The sequence below is a fragment of the Triticum aestivum genome, chromosome 4D, assembly GCF_018294505.1.
Source record: "Triticum aestivum cultivar Chinese Spring chromosome 4D, IWGSC CS RefSeq v2.1, whole genome shotgun sequence".
NCBI classification, from domain to species: Eukaryota; Viridiplantae; Streptophyta; class Magnoliopsida; order Poales; family Poaceae; genus Triticum; species Triticum aestivum.
Window position 1 is genome coordinate 221,051,416 of NC_057805.1, and position 21,794 is coordinate 221,073,209.

At 44.9% G+C, this 21,794-nt stretch overlaps 1 protein-coding gene across 1 annotated transcript; it reads left to right on the forward strand.

Annotated features, from left to right (window-relative positions):
• The first annotated feature begins 4,203 nt into the window (after positions 1-4,203).
• Positions 4,204-20,953, forward strand: LOC123096837 (mucin-1). Its single transcript, XM_044518610.1, has 3 exons — positions 4,204-4,336; positions 19,376-19,705; positions 19,782-20,953. Exons 1-3 carry the CDS (start codon positions 4,204-4,206, stop codon positions 20,303-20,305), a joined length of 987 nt encoding a protein of 328 aa, XP_044374545.1. The 3' UTR covers positions 20,306-20,953.
• Positions 20,954-21,794: the final 841 nt, after the last annotated feature.

A 21,794-nucleotide genomic window follows, 5' to 3' on the forward strand; every position in this document is an offset into this window, starting at 1 on the left:
GAGATCACCTTTGTGGGGCTTGTGAGGCTGAAAAGATGACCAGATCCAAGCATCCCTCGAAGACTATCTTGACTACCACTCGTCCTTTTGAATTGCTTCACATGGACCTCTTTGGCCCCACTCATTATGCCGCACTAACAAATGCAGCATCTCTATATGGCTATGTTATTTTTGATGATTATTCTTGTTACACTTGGGTGCATACCATTATGTACAAAACTGAAGTGCAAGAAGTCTTCAAACGATTTTCCTTAAGGGCCTCGATGAATTTCGGTGTGAAGATCAAGCATATCAGGAGTGACAATGGGGCCAAGTTCAAGAACACTGGTCTTGATGACTATCTTGATGAACTTGGTATTACTCATGAGTTATCTGCCCCACACACTCCTCAGCAGAATGGCGCCGTGGAGCGCAAGAATAGGACTCTTGTTGAGATGGCTCACACTATGCTTGATGAATAGAGGGCACCTCGTCGCTTCTGGCCTGAGGCCATTGATACTGCATGCCACATGATCAGCAGGGTATATCTTCAGAAATTCATCAAGAAGACCTCATATGAACTCCTCACAGACAAGAAACCCAATGTGAGTTATTTCAAAGTCTTCGGTGCTAAATGTTGGATTAGAGATCCTCATCACAATTCTAAACTTGCACCGAAAGCACATGAAGGTTTTATGCTTGGTTACGGAAAGGACTCAGACAGCTACAGAGTCTGATCAATACCTATCACCACAAGGTTGTTGAAACTGTAGATGTGTTGTTCGATGAAACTAACGAATCGCAAAGAGATCACCTACCTCCTATGCTAGATTGAATGTATCCTGAGGAATCCATCAAGTTCAAGGCTACTGAGGATGTTATACCCACTGAAGAATCTGCTGAAGAAGTGATACCGGACCGTGAAGAAAATCATGCTGGTTCACCTGAGGAAAATGTCACTGAAGAAAAGGCTCAACCCAATCAAAGTCGTCAACCTGCTTATCCTCGCATCGCAAATGCAGTGCTGATTGAGAAGATCGTCGACAACATTAATGCACCAGGTCCTCTCACACGCTCAAAAGCCTCACACTTGTCTAACTTTGTGGCCACTTCGCTTTTGTCTCTATCACAAAGCCCACAAAAGTTGATGAGGAATTTCTGGAGCCTGAATGGATTCAAGCTATGCAAGAGGAATTACATCAATTCGAGCTCAACAATGTGTGGGAACTTGTCAAGCGACCAGATCCTCGCAACTACAATATCATAGGTACCAAGTGGATCTACCGTAACAAGCAAGACAAAAATGGTCTAGTGGTGAGGAATAAGGCTCGTCTTATAGCTCAAGGCTATACACAGGTTGAAGGTATTGATTTCGATGAAACTTTTGCACCTGTTGCTAGACTTGAAGCTATTCATATATTGCTTGCTTATGCTAACCATCATAATACCATCTTATATCAAATGGATGTGAAAAGTGCATTCCTCAACGGTAAGCTTGAGGAAGAATTATATGTTGCTCAACCCCCAGGTTTTGGAAATCTTAAGCATCCTGACAAAGTCTACACACTCAACAAGGCCCTCTATGGCCTCAACCAGGTCCCTCGGGCGTGGTATGATACACTGAAGGAATTCCTCATGAAGAAAGGCTTCAAACCCGGTTCACTTGACCCAACTCTTTTCACCAAAACTTATGATGATGAACTATTCGTGTGCCAAATATATGTAGACGATATTATCTGTGGTTGTACTGACAAATGTTATAGTGACGAATTTGCCTACATGTGGCACCCCAGCTTAGAGCAACCGGTTTACCTTGCGTTGCCAGCCTAGAGATCAAGCCTTCTGGCAACACACAACAACTTGGTACAGAAAGACAACCACTTTATTGATACATCAGTTTGATAGTACATCAAGTAGTGAGGCCAAATGACACACACGGTGCTGCTGCACATATGTACATTATTTAGTGAACATGAACGGGGCCTCGATCATAATGATACAGCTACGCGGCAGCGGAAAGACGATGTAGAAGGACTCCATCTCACAGGGACATTGATGTGGAGACGAACTAGACTGCGATGCAACGATGCAATTCCAACTCCGGTATAGCTTCTCGTAAAACTAGCATGACACGCCATGTGAGTACTTTGAATGTACTCGCAAGCTCACACAAATAAAGCAACAATGCAAACAATAACATGATATTTAAGCAGGTTATACACCAGAACTTAACATGCTACTCATGAAGTGATAGTGCTCACAACAGGGTCGCTCGGGCCCTCTTACCATCTCGGTTACCTCCTAACCATGATTATCATCTTACCACGCTGATCACCACTGGATCACAAAAGAAACCATCTCGACGGTTCCAACAACTTCACCATATATCAAGTGTCACAAGCATAACTTTAGTGTGCAAGTTTAATATTTATGTTGATCCATGGTGTGACCTACTACGAACTGTGTCCATGACCGAGGATGCGGCTATTGATAGATTAAACACACTCTGCAGAGGTTAGCACACTGTACCCACACCACAGAACCCATGGCCTCGAACTCCCATTCGGGTGGACCAACGGTGTTCCGATAGAACAAATCTATTGCCATGAAACTCTCCCGGCCAATCCGACCAACTACCCTTTGGGCTAAGTCATCGGTGGCCCCGATGCCACTCCGGACATCCAACGGCCACCGTCGTGGCAAAAACGGTCCCAAACGGGGAAAATGGTACCAAATCAACTACGGGCACACAAGGCTATGCCTGCCTACCGTGCCAGGGTAGCGCAAGCGCATAACATTCCCTAGTTGGAGGCTCCGGCGAGAGGCATAACAACAGACCGCGAAAGGGCCTCCCCATAAAGGCAAATGTTCTTGCACTGGGAAGCTCGATTCGGTGGCACCATGACTCGATCAACAACATGTTCAAGTTGGATAATTATCAGGTTTCAACTTGCAAAGAAATATTTCCGAGTAATAGCATGACATGAAAATGCAACAATATTCCTATGCACCATTTCAACATGATGCCGGTATGAATTTACTCATGCTCACGATCATGTGACCCTACTGCATAAGATTTACCAACCAACTTAAATATCACTAAAAACATAACCGGCATAGCAAGAATATGAAACTAGCACAAGTGAGATTGTTCTAATTACTATATGCATTATATAAGACCATACTTAAGTGACAATCATAATCATTGTAATTTCACTCTTGCAAATATTTGTGATGGCTTGCCTTAGTGCAGAGGAGGGTCACAATCCTCTTCGTTCCCCTCAAGGCAGCAAGTTCCTTCTGAAAATATTTAAAATAGCAAAAAGAAAATGTCACATAACACTTTTAAATGCACCCGAAAATATTTACAGTAAGCAAAAATCTCATCTTTTGCATGCTGATAGAGGAGTTCAAGACAAAACCAATGCAAAAGAATCAACTGATTTGGACTTATAGAATAAAAGTTAGAACTGGTCAAAGTTTGGTCAATATTCTGAATTTAAATTGGTTTTTGAAAATAACTAGAGAGGGTGACGTCAAAGGCGTATTTCAGAAATATGCTTCCACTTATACCGCTTCGGCGGGCGAACAGTGAGGCTGACATGCGGGCCCCACTGGCAGGGTTAGAAGGGAGAGAGAGAAGCAGGGGACGGCAGCTCGGTCGCCAGTGGTTCTCCGGCGAGGAGGCCACGGCTGCCGCCGGTGAGTGGATGGATTGATGTCGTACCAGTATCTCGGTCGGAGGTGGACGAACAGTGTCGCGGTGGTCGTCTCCAGAGGCGTCGATGGAGGGAGCTCATCGGAGTAGGCGATTCTAGCGAGGCAAGGGCGTTCTAGCAGCTCCCGTAGCACCGTCTCGTCCAGGAGAGCACCACGAACACAATAGAGAGGTTGGAAGACGTCGAGGAGCGCCGAACGGAGTAAAGCGCAGAGAGGGGATCAACAGCAATCTCTGGAGTAGAATGGCGGCCAGAGGCCCGCCTGGCCTGGCCGCGCCCTTCTACGAGAGGTGTGGTGGTTAGAGGAGGTGGGTGGTGTGGCTGAATGAGCTCGGGAGGGGCTCTATATATAGGCAGAGGTGAGGAAGGGTTCGAGGTCGCCGAAAAAGTCTCTGGAGTGGCGAGCGGTGACGAGCAGGGCTCAGAGCGGATGGCAGAGGTTGAGGGGCTCACACGGTCACACTGAGGGCAAGGGGCCAAGCACAGGGCGAAGGAGAGCGACGGCATGAGGACACGGGTGCATTGTGCTCCCTGCTTCGCCGTGGCCGTTTCTGCAGCGGCTGTCGCCGGCATCGGGAAGCTCCAGCGAGTGGTCATGGGCTATGAGTCGAAGCTCGTGAGGGTTGGAGACAAGCGAGGTTGGCCTGGGGTGGGCGCACGGGCGGGCCAGAGGCAAAGCCGACGCGGCGAACATGTTGCGTGCATGGCAGACGTCGTGTCCGCATGCTGTCACCGCATGCACTAGCACAACGCGACGTGCCTGAGAGGTTTGATCATGTTTGGGAGCTTGTCCCTACATTGCTTAGTCACTTTGTGTTGATGGATTGAAGCCAGGCCGGCAGGATGTGGCTTGGGCTTCTTGGCAAGTTTCTGGGCAAAAACTTATGACGATATTTGAGAGAGTTCCAGAGAGAGGTAGGAGCTGAAACTTTGTGGTTAAGGGTTACTTAGGAGGGTGATCATGCCATAAAATTTTCACCTCAAGAGGATTTGTCAAAAATTTACTTGCTTCACAAATTGCCATTTCTGATCAGAATGAAAATGATTTTCTACAGCAAAAATAATCCTCATACCCATAGGATACTTTTCATGAGGAGATGAGACATATTCCAAAGAATATGTGGGAATTTTCCCAGATTTTCAGAGAGGAAATGAATATTTTTCTTTTGAGAAAAATATTTCCAAGGCAATATTTTGAAATATCATAGGGCAAGTGATGTTTTTGGGAGTGAGTGGAATCACTTGGGTGAAAATCAAAACAATGCCCAAGTGTTAAGTCCAAATGAGTCAATTCAAAAACTCAAATTTAAACCATATTGAAATAAAATCCAGAAAAATAGAAATGGCAAAAACCAGGGTGTCACACTACATGATGAGTGAAGAATATCAAATGTCTATGATGGGAGAATTGAAATTCTTCTTAGGTCTTCAAATTCGTTAACAATGCAATGGCATCTTCATATCTCAAGAGAAATACCACAAGGATGTACTGAGGAAATCCGGCATGCAAGATTACAAAGGCGTCAAAATCCCTATGCCCACGAATGGTCATCTATGCACCGATGAAAATGGTAAAGGCTTCGATCGAAAGGTATACCGCTCCGTGATTGGCTCTTTATTGTATCTATGTGCATCTAGGCCAGATATTATGCTTAGTGTTTGCATGTGTGCCCGTTTTCAAGCTACACCGAAGGAATCACACCATAAGGCTGTGAAACATATTCTTCGATATCTAGCTCACACTCCAACACTTGGATTATGGTATCCCAAGGGCTCAGCATTTTATCTCATTGCATATTCTGACTCTGACTATGCTGGTGATCGAGTGGATCGCAAGTCAACATCAGGCACATGCCATTTCCTCAGAATATCCTTAGTATGTTGGTTGATATGTCCCCAACGTATCTATAATTTATGAAGTATCCATGCTGCTATATTATCATTCTTGGATGTTTTACAGTCATTTTATAGCAACTTTATATCATTTTTTGGCACTAACATATTGACATAGTGCCCAGTTCCAGTTGTTGTTTTTTGCTTGTTTTTTACATTGCAGAAAATCAATACCAAACGTAGTCCAAACGCAGCAAAACTTTTTGGAGATTTTTTCTGGACCTGAAGACACCCGGTGGGCCAAAGAAGTACCAGAGGGGAGCTCCGAGGGGAGCACAACCCACCAGGGCGCGCCTGGGGGCCCAAGCGCGCCCAGGTGGGTTGTGCCCACCTTGATGGCCTCCCGCACCACCTCTTCACCCTATAAATTGCCAAATATTCCAAAACCCCTGAAGGTAACCCTAGATCGGAATTTCTACCACCGGAAGCCTCTGTCGCCACAAAAAACCAATCTAGACCCCGTTGCGGGACTCTGTCGGAGGGGAAAATCATCACCGGTGGCCATCTTCATCATCTCGGCGGCCACCATGATGAGGAGGGAGTAGTCCACCCTCGGGGCTGAGGGTTTGTACTAGTAGCTATGTGTTTAGTATCTCTCTCTCGTGTTCTTGAGATGGCACGATCTTGATGTATCGCAGGCTTTGTTAATATAGTTGGATCATATGGTGTTTCCCCCTCTCTATCTTGTTGTGATGAATTGAGTTTTCCCTTTGGGATTTCGTTCTTATCGGATTGAATACTTTTATGGATTTGAGCACTCTATATATGTCTTGCATATGAATACCCATGGTGACAATGGCGTATTATATTGGTTCACTTGAGATATGTTATGGCACTCAACTCGCAGATTCCCAAGGTGACATTGGGGTAATCTATGCATAGGGGTTGATGCACGTTCTCGTCTTCTGTTTCTCCGGTAGAAATCTTGGGGAACTCTTTGAGGTTCTTTGTGTTGGATTGAGTATTATGAATCTGAATTTGCTTTGGTGGTATTTTAGTATGAACTCTTGATAGATCAATCGGAACGAATAACTTGGTGTTATTTTATTACGAACTCTTGATAGATCGAGAAAAGAATAACTTGGTGTTATTTTAGTACGAACTCTTGGATAGATCGATCAGAAAGAATAGCTACAAACAATTTCTTCTTATGTTCTCCGCTAGATAGGAACTTTGGAGTGATTCTTCATCACACTTTGAGGGATGGTTATATGATCCAATTATATTAGCATTGTTGAGAGATAGCACTAGCAAAAGTACGGACCCTAGGCCTCATTTACAAGCATTGCAGTATCATCTGTGCTCACTTTTGTTACTTGCTACCTTGCTGTATTTTATTGTAACTATTACAAAAACCAATATCTACTATCATTACTACACTTTTATTACCGTCTCTTTGCCAAACTAGTGCACCTATACAAATTACCATTTATTTGGTGTGTTGGGGACACAAGAGACTCTTTGTTATTTGGTTGCAGGGTTGTTTGAGAGAAACTATCTTCATCCTACGCCTCCACGGATTGATAAACCTTAGGTCATCCACTTGAGGGAAAAATTGCTACTGTCCGACAAAACTCTGCGCTTGGAGGCCCAACACGTGTCTACAAGAATAAATTTGCGTAGTAGACATCATTGGTCCTCGAAGAAGCAGAACTGCGTATCACTGTCTGCTGCTGAAGCTGAGTATATTGTTGCTGGTTCTTGTTGTGCTCAATTGCTGTGGATGAACCTAAGCCTCAAGGACTATGGCATCAATATGAAGAATGTGCCACTCTACTGCGACAACGACAGTGCCATCAAGATTGCTCACAACCCAGTTCACCACTCGAAGACTAAGCACATCCAGATTCCTCATCAGTTTCTTCAAGATCATGTGTTGAAGGGCGACATCTCCATCAACCACGTGAAGACTGAAGAACAGTTGGCAGATATCTTCACAAAGCCCTTGGATGAGAAGAGATTTTGCAAGTCGCGGTGTGAGCTAAATATCTTAGAATCTTCGAATCTTCTTTGAAAGGACACACATCCTAACACTTATGCAAAATTGATGACTTAGATGTGCAACACACGAAGTAACATTTTTCTTCAATCAATGAAGACTAACCCTAAGTGTGAAGAAATTAATGAATAATTTGATTCTCAGAACCCTACGACAATTGTACGCGGTGTCTGAAATCATCATTCTTATACGGTGGGTCATGCCACCAACCAAAGTTGAAAATCTTCAAATTTGAGTTCTTCATCATTTTGCAAATTCTTCAAATTCTCAAGCTATATATATATGAGTTTTCATGTCCTCAACAGCTATGACTTATTGCTATTAATTCAAGTTGATTTTTTCCTCAAAGTGAATGTGATCGGACCCGTTCCCCCCCTATGCTAAACTCAACCCAGTCTGTTCATAAATTCTTCATGTGCGTTCTATTTGAAACCCATTCAAAGTATTCACTGTGTCCTTGACAGCTGAAGAATTTGTGGACGAAACATTAAAAATTTAATATCTGAATTTTCGGATGTTGCCGCTCAAACTGTTCCACTTCCCATGACAGATTAAAATACTCATCCATGATCCCCCATGATCTCCACCTCTCAGTACGTGGGTGACACATGTCGTTAGGATTGCAAGGGTCAGGGGCATGCTCGTCCAAAATCTTCGGGCAAACATTTTTTCACTGTGGCTATAAATACCCCTTACCCTCCTCATACCTCATTTCCTCTGCTCGACCTCAACTCCCCTCGCTCGAGCTCTGACCTAGTGCCACTGCTACACTCCATCATCGCCGGTGAGGAAGAGCTTTACTGACTCGACCTCGTCACCGTCGTACTCACGCCGGCCGCGGAAATCTTCACTCCGTCGTCGTCGTAGCTGTCTCCCGCCGCCGAGTTAGGGCGTGGGAGATCTGGACTGACAAACTTCTCCATGTCCACTCCCAATTCGTCGTGTTCTTCAGAAAGGGTAATTAAAATCTGATTTTACTACCCTACTTTGATTCTTATGATTTTCACAAAATCCTCAAAAGATGTTTATACTTCAACTTTCCACTCCTTAAACACCGGAATGCTTCTTTTCCTTGATTTGTTTCTCTAAGCTATGATTTTACTCAAGATTCCTCAATTGTGTGGATATCTAATCTGTACAACTCTGGAACTTGAGTCAAGAATGCATAGTGAAATTCCTCAAGACATCTGTGGTAAAATTCCTCAACTTGATACTTTTTGAAAAGTTTCTGAGAACGCATATGACCTCTCCAAATTCAACGCACCTATGCTCTGTTCACAGGTACAAAATGTCATCAACTTACTCATTTGCAGTGTTCCTTGAAGAAAAAATTGCATACTTCCTTAGAGTCGTCAAAAGTTCAAAATCCTCAAGTGAGGAAAACGGCAGATGGGAAGAGACCTCGGAAAGGAGGAAAGAGGCCAGAGACAAACACTGAATTTGAAATCCCTGAGGATATCTATGAGGAATATTGCACACCAGATGAAGAAACTCATGGGAAGGAGAATAAGAATCAGCGCAAAGTGCGCATTCATAGGATTGAAAGAAGATGGGCAAAGGAATGGAGGGAATATCGCTATGTTACTCCCAAGTACATGAAGAAATTTGTTGTAAATCCTCCATGCCCAAGACCACCGCTAGCTGCTGGCCAACGTGCTGATCCTACCAGCATCAAGCGTGGTGAGGACTTTCCGAAGGAATGGGCCAAGCGCCACGCCAAGCTACAAAAAGTTGATGCAGAAGCAGTGAGGAAATTCAATGAGGACTCTCAAGCTGCTGCTGCTGAGGCCTCTGCCAGCAAAACTGCGGCAAAGAAGGCAATCTTAAAGAAATTAGCTGTGAAGAAAAAGTCTTCAAGCTCAATGCCCTCACGGCCAAGTTCCTCAACAGCAAAGCCCTCAGGGCAAAATCCTCAAGCAACTTCCTCAAGGGCAGTGCCAATTCCCTAAGTTACTTCAAAATCCTCAGTTGCTACCACAAAGTCCTCAACACCTGTACACCTTGCAACGTGTCAGCGGACTACTAGATTCTCTATTGCCTCATGGGCTTCTACAACTTCCTCAGCTCAACCACAATCCTCAAGTGGACCATCTTTGCTGAAGGTTAAGTCCACTGCTGGACGTGGAAAGAGGCCAAGTCCGCACAAGAAGCAAGTGGCATTCCATGTTCCATCTGATGATGATGAAGCTGATGATGAAGAACTTGCTGAAACCATCAGAGATAGACAGTAAAGGGTTGCAATAGCCAAAGGCAGCTATGTGCCTCTAATGCTAGATCCGAAGAATACCCTTGATTTCATTGACTTATTATGGCACAAGGATCCGAAGAATACCCTTGATTTCATTGACTTATTAGTTTTAGACCTGAATAATTGTTATTTGGTGCCAACGTTGAGCATGAACATTATATCTGGATCTTGTTTGATGCGAGATGGTTATTCATTTAAATCAGAGAATAATGGTTGTTCTATTTATATGAGTAATATCTTTTATGGTCATGCACCCTTGAAGAGTGGTCTATTTTTGTTGAATCTCGATAGTAGTGATACACATATTCATAATATTGAAGCCAAAAGATGCAGAGTTGATAATGATAGTGCAACTTATTTGTGGCACTGCCGTTTAGGTCATATTCATGTAAAGAGCATGAAGAAACTCCATACTGATGGACTTTTGGAACCACTTGATTATGAATCACTTGGTACTTGCGAACCGTGCCTCATGGGCAAGATGACTAAAACGCCGTTCTCCGGAACTATGGAGCGAGCAACAGATTTGTTGGAAATCATACATACAGATGTATGTGGACCGATGAATGTCGAGGCTCGCGGCGGGTATCGTTATTTTCTCACCTTCACAGATGATTTAAGCATATATGGGTATATCTACTTAATGAAACATAAGTCTGAAACATTTCAAAAGTTCAAAGAATTTCAAAGTGAAGTTGAAAATCATCGTAACAAGAAAATAAAGTTTCTACGATCTGATCGTGGAGGAGAATATTTGAGTTACGAGTTTGGTCTTCATTTGAAACAATGCGGAATAGTTTCGCAACTCACGCCACCTGGAACACCACAGCGTAATGGTGTGTCTGAACGTCGTAATCGTACTTTACCAGATATGGTGCGATCTATGATGTCTCTTACTGATTTACCGCTATCGGTTTGGGGTTATGTTTTAGAGACGGCTGCATTCACGTTAAATAGGGCACCATCGAAATCCGTTGAGACGACGCCTTATGAAATGTGGTTTGGCAAGAAACCAAAGTTGTCGTTTCTTAAAGTTTGGGGCTGCGATGCTTATGTGAAAAAGCTTCAACCTGATAAGCTCGAACCCAAATCGGAGAAATGTGTCTTCATAGGATACCTAAAGGAAACTGTTGGGTACACCTTCTCTCACAGATCTGAAGGCAAGACTTTTGTTGCTAAATTTGGGTCCTTTCTAGAGAAGGAGTTTCTCTCGAAAGAAGTGAGTGGGAGGAAAGTAGAAGTTGATGAGGTAACTGTACCTGCTCCCTTATTGGAAAATAGTTCATCACCGAAACCGGTTCCTATGACACCTACATCAATTAGTGAGGAAGCTAATGATGATGATCACGAAACTTCAGATCAAGTTGTTACTGAACCTCGTAGGTCAACCAGAGTAAGATTCGCACCAGAGTGGTACGGTAATCCTGTTCTGGAGGTTATGTTACTAGACCATGACGAACCTACGAGCTATGAAGAAGCGATGGTGAGCCTAGATTCCGCAAAATGGCTTGAGGCCATGAAATTTGAGATGGGAGAACAAAGTGTGGACTTTGGTTGACTTGCCCGATGATCGGCAAGCCATTGAGAATAAATGGATCTTCAAGAAGAAGACTTACGCTGACGGTAATGTTACTGTCTATAAAGCTCGACTTGTTGCGAAAGGTTTTCGACAAGTTCAAGGGATTGACTACGATGAGACTTTCTCACCCGTAACGATGCTTAAGTCTGTCCGAATCATGTTAGTACTTGCCGCATTTTATGATTATGAAATTTGGCAAATGGATGTCAAAACTGCATTCCTGAATGGATTTCTGGAAGAAGAGTTGTATATGATGCAGCCGGAAGGTTTTGTCGATCCAAAGGGAGCTAACAAAGTGTGCAAGCTCCAGCGATCCATTTATGGACTGGTGCAAGCCTCTCGGAGTTGGAATAAACGCTTTGATAGTGTGATCAAAGCATTTGGTTTTATACAGACTTTTGGAGAAGTCTGTATTTACAAGAAAGTGAGTGGGAGCTCTGTAGCATTTCTGATATTATATGTGGATGACATATTGCTGATTGGAAATGATATAGAATTTCTGGATAGCATAAAGGGATACTTGAATAAGAGTTTTTTAATGAAGGACCTCGGTGAAGCTGCTTATATATTGGGCATCAAGATCTATAGAGATAGATCAAGACGCTTAATTGGACTTTCACAAAGCACATACCTTGACAAAGTTTTGAAGAAGTTCAAAATGGATCAAGCAAAGAAAGGGTTCTTGCCTGTGTTACAAGGTGTGAAGTTGAGTAAGACTTAATGCCCGACCACTGCAGAAGATAGAGAGAAGATAAAAGATGTTCCCTATGCTTCAGCCATAGGCTCTATCATGTATGCAATGCTATGTACCAGACCTGATGTGTGCTTTGCTATAAGTTTAGCAGGGAGGTACCAAAGTAATCCAGGAGTGGATCACTGGACAGCGGTCAAGAACATCCTGAAATACCTGAAAAGGACTAAGGATAAGTTTCTCGTTTATGGAGGTGACAAAGAGCTAGTCGTAAATGGTTACGTCGATGCAAGCTTTGACACTGATCCGGACGATTCTAAATCGCAAACCGGATACGTGTGACGCCCGGATAATTAAGCTACAGTGAACCTCTGCTAATGATGCCACGTCACTTCGATTACTGTTGTTAATATCGCGTTAATCCAAAACCGATTCGAAATTCAAATTTGAAATGAAGTCAAACGATAGAAGTTTTCAAACATTAAAACTATAATGTTCACATTATTCTAAAAATTCCTCTGACCTTTGTCATGTTGAAACCAACTTTATTTGACTCACAAATTAATTCCTAGAAAATTAATAAGTGGTCCAACAGAAGTTAAATAACCTTCTAAATATAAACATAATTTCATATGTTTTTCAATTGACCACCAAGCTTTGTGGACAGCCCCATAATATTGCACAATATTTATGGGAAAATTATCATATTTAACAAAACTCTTTTAGTAAGTATATAAAAGGCAAAACAGAGAGGTATATGTATAATAGAAATTAAAAAAAACATCATAGTGCACTTTTGGCCCACTATGAATAGGAGCTAGGAGGCCCAGCCCACCTCCCCAGCTCCTTCCTCTGTTCACGGAAGCCTCGTGGACAGAGGGGGCGCGTCCATGGCCAGGGATCGCCACGCGCCGGCCATCCGAGCTCCCCGGCAAGTATAAGACCGTCCCCGACGCCCTAGGGTTCAGCCTCGTCCACTCTCCCTCACGATTCTTCCCCTCTCGCCCCAGATCCGCCGCTCCACGCGCACCCGCCACCATCGCCGCCATGGACTACCTCCTCCATTGTGGCCACCGTCTTCCTCGCCGGCAGATACTGCGTTAGGAGCTCCGCCTGCTCCCTCTGCTTCTACTCCGACCACGAGCCCAAGACCTACGCCACTACATCGAGCGGATCGAGCTCCTCCCTCTTCTTCTGTCACCGGCGCTTCTCCGACGAATTGCTCGCCGTCTGCTGCTCCCGTTCATCGCAGAGCCTTCCTTGTGCTCCACGGTGAGCCCCTCGTCAAAAACTCGCTCCCTTCCCACTGTTTCCATGCCCGTAACAATTGCTTCCATTACCACCGTAGTTAGTCGTCGTCGTCCGCTTCGCCGCCGCGGCCACCGTCGGCTTGGCACTCGCCCGCCTGCACGGACGCCCCTTCCTACTGCCGCTACTTGGCGCTGGTCACCCCGCCACTACTTCTGCTTTGTTGCCGCTCCGGCTCTGCTTCTGTGCCGCTGCCCACGCTCCTGCGCATAGGATTTAGACCGGCGTGCTGACCTCTCTGTTGAGCCTAGGTGGGGCTGCGACGTGTTGATCTTCCGAGGCCGGGCATGACCCAGGAAAGTGTGTCCGGCCAAATGGGATCGAGCGTGTTGGGTTATGTGGTGCACCCCTGCAGGGAAGTTTATCTATTCGAATAGCCGTGTCCCTCGGTAAAAGGACGACCCGGAGTTGTACCTTGACCTTATGACAACTAGAACTGGATACTTAATAAAACACACCCTTCCAAGTGCCAGATACAACCCGGTGATCGCTCTCTAACAGGGCGACGAGGAGGGAATCGCCGGGTAGGATTATGCTATGCGATGCTACTTGGTGAACTTACCATCTACTCTCTTCTACATGCTGCAAGATGGAGGTGGCCAGAAGCGTAGTCTTCGACAGGATTAGCTGTCCCCCTCTTATTCTGGCATTCTGCAGTTCAGTCCACCGATATGGCCCTTTACACATATACCCATGCATATGTAGTGTAGCTCCTTGCTTGCGAGTACTTTGGATGAGTACTCACGGTTGCTTTTCTCCCTCTTTTCCCCTTTTCCTTTCTACCTAGTTGTGGCAACCAGATGCTGGAGCCCAGGAGCCAGATGCCACCGTCGACGACGACTCCTACTACCCCGGAGGTGCCTACTACTACGTGCAGCCCGCTGACGACGACCAGGAGTAGTTAGGACGATCCCAGGCAGGAGGCTTGCGCCTCTTTCGATCTGTATCCCCGTTTGTGCTAGCCTTCTTAAGGCAAACTTGTTTAACTTATGTCTGTACTCAGATATTGTTGCTTCCGCTGACTCGTCTATGATCGAGCACTTGTAATTGAGCCCTCGAGGCCCCTGGCTTGTATTATGATGCTTGTATGACTTATTTATGTTTTAGAGTTGTGTTGTGATATCTTCCCGTGAGTCCCTGATCTTGATCGTACACGTTTGCGTGCATGATTAGTGTATGGTCAAATCGGGGGCGTCACAAGTTGGTATCAGAGCCGACTGCCTGTAGGAATCCCCCTTCCACACTCCTTGGCCGAAGTCGAGTCTAGACATTGCAAAACTTTTTACTAACATGGATGTGTGTCTTATGGGCCCACGTTGCCATTGGATGGTATTAGGATCTTTTATTCCTCGTCTATACTCTGGGATTCTAATCTCTCTTCTATTCGGGTTAAATGATTTTCTAAAAATCTAACTTTAGGTTCTCGAAAACACTTTCTCCCGGAGAGCCCCTTCAGTCCAGATGATCGCCGGCTGCACCAGATGATTTCGAAGTTACTCTCCGATACTCTTTCGAGAATTTGTGCCTGTCGCTTTGGCAGTTCCCTACCACCGAAATATCCCTATGGATAAATACATAAACCTGCTGTCCTTACTTTTATTCCCAATTAATCTTGTTATTACAAGATACCCTGGAATCCTCTCTATTGTTCCGAGAATATTTTGTGCCTACTACCTTGCAGTTCTTGCCACCTGAATACCCTTATGGATAATTTCTCGCACTTATCGAGTATCCGCTCATCCCCAGATGATTCATGTGTCTCACAAAATTCTTTGGAATACTTTTCGATCTTTCGAAAATCCTCTACAACCTGTTATTCTTGAAATTCTTGCCTGCTTGCATTATGGTTAATTCCATATGACTAGTAGTCCTCGATAACAGGTTATCCTTTTTAAAATTATCTTTCTGACTCAGACGTCATTTCGGACATGAGTTGGTTCTCGGCAATTCAAACCTTTATTGATTGTCCAACTAAGTGTTTTCAACTTATCCATCCTTGATCAGAGCGTCTGCTTCTGATCCTTCGTTTTGGAAACCATAATTTCTTTCCATTTAGGCATCAGACTAATCAGGTGATTCTTGAATCTGATGCTGCATTCTTTCTTCCTCTAAGTGAGTATCAATACTCACATCAGCTCCGTTATGGATCGCCCGATCCATTGTTGGATTTTTTATCCGACAGTGTCCTTCATATTCAATCACCTTGTGAGTTCTTCCCCTGATACATAATGCCTCTGGTAAATTGTATCCTCTGTTTGGCCAACCATGCTCTGCTTTCGAGCTTGCGTATTTACTTTTAAAACTTGTGGTATATGTTACTAAGATGCCCGATGGGTTGAACCTATGCTTTCCCCTAATCTGTGAAAACCCGAAAATTTTCACAAGTCATACTCTTCCGGTGTTCTACCAAATAAAATTCCAACACTACAGTTTTATCAAAACGAGAGGTGAATGAAATGATATGCATTAAAGAAGTGGGAGTCGACCTTGAACTTTTTGTTCATGCCCAAGAAAATGATGTAGACCGTCTCAAAAGCTTCTTGTAAAATGATTATCCAGCTGTATGATTCTTTCGGTATTCTTGAATTGGTTCCTTACAATTATGGTTCCGACCATGTTGTCCTGATCTGATATATCTGATGGGAATTCATTCCGGTGCCTCGTCTATTTTTGGCAAGGTTGAAGTATCTACTGTCACAGGTCAATGACCCGGTTCTACTTCTATCATGTTCAACCTTTGAGTATTACCCCTTGGTATCTCGAAGATGTCTTGCCATTGCACCACCTCTTACTAACTTTGTTGAAGTAATGTCTTTCCTTGTCGTAATCACTCTACGGATTCTGGGTTGTTGTCAACCGAGGACACCGACTAGTGAAATTATTTCGCACTACAAATCAAATACCCCTAATATTTTTACTGGGAAATTCTGAACCCAATCTGGTCATTCCTAGACTATCGGCTGCATCCTGGTCTTGCTATCTTTAACTGTGCTACCTCGTCCTTCTCTGGTGCATGAATTCTTCAGTGTGTGAGCACGACTTACGTCAAGCTTTCAACATCTTGTTGCTTGTCTTGAAAGGCAACTTTGGTTCTGAGCTTGCATCTTATATATTGATCCTATAACTTGCCACTTCATCATTTCCTTGTTTGTTGCCATTGTTGTTTGATTGCATCCTCTTGAAACCTCCCGACAAATGTGTCGGACCACCTTCAACACTTTGACTTCTTTCGAGATGTCAACTGTGTTCATGATGAGAAATACCCTCCTTGCCCTCGACGATTTTTATTATCATCGACAACACCCTTGACTTCCTTTCATCGCGAACTTGTCCACATTATGAATGCAACTTGCTCTCCAGCTAGTGTTGTGTTCTGCCTTGAGGTATTACTGTCTTTTATGTCAAGAATGTTGTGGGGATTGCTCCACCTCTTAGAAATTCTCCGTATGATGATCACCATCACCATTCTTTCTTGGTTCCCGTGTTGATTCCAACCGGGGTATCAACAAGTGAACGACGCTGTTTGGATTCAGTACTTCTAGTAACCCTATTGCTTTGAAGTTAATGATCAATAGTTCATTTTAGCCTATCGGTTATTAAATCACCATTCTAAACATTGATCATGCTACCTAAGCCCATGTTATGGGTGCTCCTTTCAACCAATGTTTAATTGTGTATGTTTTCCTCGAGCATACTTCATTATATCATTTGATCTAACAAATGTTATCTCCTTGTTCACATAATTGTGGAAATCCATCTTGTGGAAATCTCGGTGAGTTGTCACTAAGTTCATCAGCTACCTCCTCATCCTCTCCTTGGTTTAACGATGAACTCTTGCTTCGGAACTCGCTTCCATAGTTCATTTCCTGAGAAACTTACTATGTCATCTCGTCCAATTGTGTTGCACCTTTTCTTCTTAGGCATCCTGAGTCTGAGGTATCCTGACACCAATCAAATCTGTAACTCGGGCAGATATGATGATTGGAACATTTTTCAAGAGTTATAACATTGGTCTCTACATAACCCGGTAAGGTGGTGTCCTTGCTTAGCACCCCTGGCCAGAGGACATATTGTTATAGTATATGTGTCCTTTTATCAAGGTTAGCCATTCTTCCATGAGGAAATTGTAAGACTTATTCTATAAGTTGTTCCTGGTGGATCCTTAGTGAATCCAAAGTCTGATCTTTACCCAATGACCATGTCAATGCTATCTCGAAGCATGTCTGTGGTACTCCAATTTTCGACAAGAACATTTGAAGCCCAATGCTAAATGTTTTCTTGCTCAATTATCCAAACACCGTTGTATGGGTAATGTCATGAAATTTCTCCCCCCCCTTTCCTAAAGGGTTTTCTACGTTATATCCTGTCATGGATATCATGCTCTGTTTGTCCTTGGGAAGAATATACCCCCTGAGATTTGTGTTTAAACACATTTTCCTTTCCATTGTTCTGTTTAATATGAAGATCACCTTTTCCTTTCCATTGATTTGTTTAACCTTCTGCTGATCTATATGATCTAAGCAGTAATTCTTCTGCTTATGTAAACACCTTGGTGTACAACCGTGTCAGTAAGACCCTGTTGCTTTTGTTGATAGCATTCCGGTAACCACCAATGGACGAGAACTTTGCCTATTGGTCCGCCTCGTTCAACGAGCAGGAAAATGGTTCTCTTTGTCCCTCGCCCTTGGACCGACGTTGTTGCCGACATAACTGACAGGCCACCCTCTGACATGCCTTGCAATCATGTCCATGCAAGATGTCACCGCTCCTCCTACTTTTAACCCACATGGTGGGCCCATAACCCATAGTTCAACAGGATCGAAACCTGACTCTCCTATACATCCCCTGTTTCCAAAGATATTCCTCACACTTGCTTTGTATGTAATTCACGAGTCACCTTCCGTGCGATCATCAATTCTGGTATTAAACACAATACTTCTTCCCGTTGCTTTGAACCCCTTTCACACTGTTTCAGGCAATGGACGATTGTCTATCCGCTTGAAACTTCTTATGGTACCTTCTTACTTGGCTCTCGATATGTTTCATTCGTTCAAGTCGAGAGATACTCATGTGTTCATTCCTGGGTTAACCCCAAATGATTTTCCCTATACCTTTCTATCGTTGTAGAGCATCCCCTTACCTATTTGTAAGTACGACAGAATTTTCGAAGAAAGGAGGACGACTTCATCATGATGACCTGGTAAAGAGGAATGAAGGCATCAACTTAATAGATCGACCTCTTCGAGAAGAGTAACCAAGACCGAGAAGACCCGTTAGAATTTCGTAACCAAATCCCTTCCCCCTTTCTCCCGCTCCTAAATCTCGGGACGAGATTTCTTGTAGTGGAGGAGAATTGTGACGCCCGGATAATTAAGCTACAATGAACCTCTGCTAATGATGCCACGTCACTTCGATTACTGTTGTTAATATCGCGTTAATCCAAAACCGATTCGAAATACAAATTTGAAATGAAGTCAAATGATAGAAGTTTTCAAACATTAAAACTATAATGTTCACATTATTCTAAGAATTCCTTTGACCTTTGTCATGTTGAAACCAACTTTATTTGACTCACAAATTAATTCCTAGAAAATTAATAAGTGGTCCAATAGAAGTTAAATAACCTTCTAAATATAAACATAATTTCATATGTTTTTCAATTGACCACCAAGCTTTGTGGACAGCCCCATAATATTGCACAATATTTATGGGAAAATTATCATATTTAACAAAACTCTTTTAGTAAGTATATAAAAGGCAAAACAGAGAGGTATATGTATAATAGAAATTAAAAAAAACATCATAGTGCACTTTTGGCCCACTATCAATAGGAGCTAGGAGGCCTAGCCCACCTCCCCAGCTCCTTCCTCTGTTCACGGAAGCCTCGTGGACAGAGGGGGCGCGTCCATGGCCAGGGATCGCCACGCGCCGGCCATCCGAGCTCCCCGGCAAGTATAAGACCGTCCCCGACGCCCTAGGGTTCAGCCTCGTCCACTCTCCCTCGCGATTCTTCCCCTCTCGCCCCAGATCCGCCGCTCCACGCGCACCCGCCACCATCGCCGCCATGGACTACCTCCCCCGTTGTGGCCACCGTCGTCCTCACCGGCAGATACTGCGTTAGGAGCTCCGCCTGCTCCCTCTGCTTCTACTCCGACCACAAGCCCAAGACCTACGCCACTACATCGAGCGGATCGAGCTCCTCCCTCTTCTTCTGTCACCGGCGCTTCTCCGACGAATTGCTCGCCGTCTTCTGCTCCCGTTCCTCGCAGAGCCTTCCTTCTGCTCCACGGTGAGCCTCTCGTCAAAAACTCGCTCCCTTCCCGCTGTTTCCATGCCCGTAACAATTGCTTCCATTACCACTGTAGTTAGTCGTCGTCGTCCGCTTCGCCGCCGCGGCCACCGCCGGCTTGGCACTCGCCCGCCTGCACGGACGCCCCTTCCTACTGCCGCTACTTGGCGCTGGTCACCCCGCCACTACTGCTGCTGCTTTGCCGCCGCTCCGGCTCTGCTTCTGGGCCGCTGCCCACGCTCCTCTGCTACTCGCCACGACCCCGCGAGCGCCCCACCTTGTTCGGCCGCGCCGGCCTCCGCTGGTCGCGCGCCCCGCCTGCCCTGGCCGTGCCCGCCGGCCGCTGGCCGCGCTCGCCGCGAGACCGACGCCCAACTATGTGTGCCCCGCCCAACGCCCCTGACCTCCTCCCGTGCGCTGAACTGCTGCTGCTCCCGCTACTTGCTAGCTGCTGTTGACTGCTACGCTGTTGCTGTTGAAGCTACTGCCGTTGCTGCTCATGCCCCACTTCTCCTGTTGTCGCTAGCTGCTACTACAAATAGTTGGTCCTTGCTACTGCTTCGTGTTGCGGCTTATACTGCCATTGTTGCTTGCGGCTAGCCATGGCCGTGGGTGGTGTGTGCTAGACTGCTAGGTGTGTGTGCGTGTGTGTTTTCTCTGTGTGGGGCCGGCCGTGATTAATTTCTGGCCATGTCCAATTAGTTTAGGGTTAATTAGTAGCTAGGTTATCTACTAGCAGATGACATGTGGGACTCCCCTTTATTAAATTAGTTAGTTGGTTTTTTACACTAGTGAAAATGACACGTGGGCCACACACCCTGTTGACCCGTCAAATTGACTTGGTCAACCCAACACACGGCCCCACCTGTAATACACACCGGCTAGCACAGCACCCTGTGATAGAAGTATTTAGATATATAATTTCAAATTGAAATATTTTAGAAATCCTTAAATAGTTTTTAAAAAAATCATATAAATAATCCGTAGCTCGGATGAAAATACTTTGTACATGAAAGTTGCTCAGAACGGCGAGATGAATCCGAATACGCAGACTGTTCTTCCGCCACACATCCCTAGCATAGCAAACATGCAACTTTTCCCCTCGGGTCCGTCTATCTCAAAACGCCAAACACCGGGGATACTTTCCTGGATGTTTCCGCCCTTCGCCGGTATCACCTATCCCTGCGTTAGATCACCCCTAACATCGTGTATTGCCTTGTTATATTTTGTGATGCTTTGTTTGATCCGTATTTGTTGTTTCTTCCCCCCTCTTCTTCTCCGGTAGACCCCGAGATCGGCGTTGATGCCACTGAGTACGACTACGTCACCGACGACCCTTCTTCTTGTGCAACAAAGCTTCTAGGCAAGCCCCCCCCCTTGATCACCAGATACTGCCTATTCTTCTCTATACTGTTTGCATTAGAGTAGTGTAGCATGTTACTGATTTCGGTTAATCCTATTCTGTTGCATAGCCTGTCGTTGTTGCTATAGTTGTTACCCTTACCTGCTATCCTACTGCTTAGTATAGGATGCTAGTGTTCCATCAGTGGCCCTACACTCTTGTCCGTCTGCCATGCTATACTACTGGGCCGTGATCACTTCGGCAGGTGATCACGGGTATATACTATATACTTTATATACATGACACATGTGGTGACTAAAGTTGGGTCAGCTCGTTGAGTACCCGCAAGTGGTTCTGATGAGGGGGCTGAAAGGACAGGTGGCTCCATCCCGGTAGAGGTGGGCCTGGGTTCCTAACGGCCCCCGACTGTTACTTTGTGGCGGAGCGACAGGGCAGGTTGAGACCACCTAGGAGAGAGGTGGGCCTGGCCCTGGTCGGTGTTCGCGGATACTTAACACGCTTAACGAGATCTTGGTATTTGATCTGAGTCTGGCCATTTGGTCTATACGCACTAACCAACTACGCGAGAACAGTTATGGGCACTCGGCGTCGTGGTATCAGCCGAAGCTCTTTTTGACGTCAGCGATTGAGTGGCGCGCGCCGCATTGGACCGTAAGCTCGCGCTTGTATTAAGGGGGCTAGGTCTGCTTCCGGCCGCGTACGCAACGTGCAGGTGTGCAATGGGCG

Excerpts from the sequence above, each read along its gene's own strand:
- LOC123096837 (XM_044518610.1), top strand. The coding sequence starts at position 4,204 with ATGAGGACACGGGTGCATTGTGCTCCCTGCTTCGCCGTGGCCGTTTCT. Across the intron at positions 4,337-19,375 it reads GAGGGTTGGAGACAAGCGAG|ACCGTCCCCGACGCCCTAGG; the intron begins GTTGGCCTGGGG and ends GGCAAGTATAAG. Across the intron at positions 19,706-19,781 it reads AGCCTTCCTTCTGCTCCACG|TTAGTCGTCGTCGTCCGCTT; the intron begins GTGAGCCTCTCG and ends TTACCACTGTAG.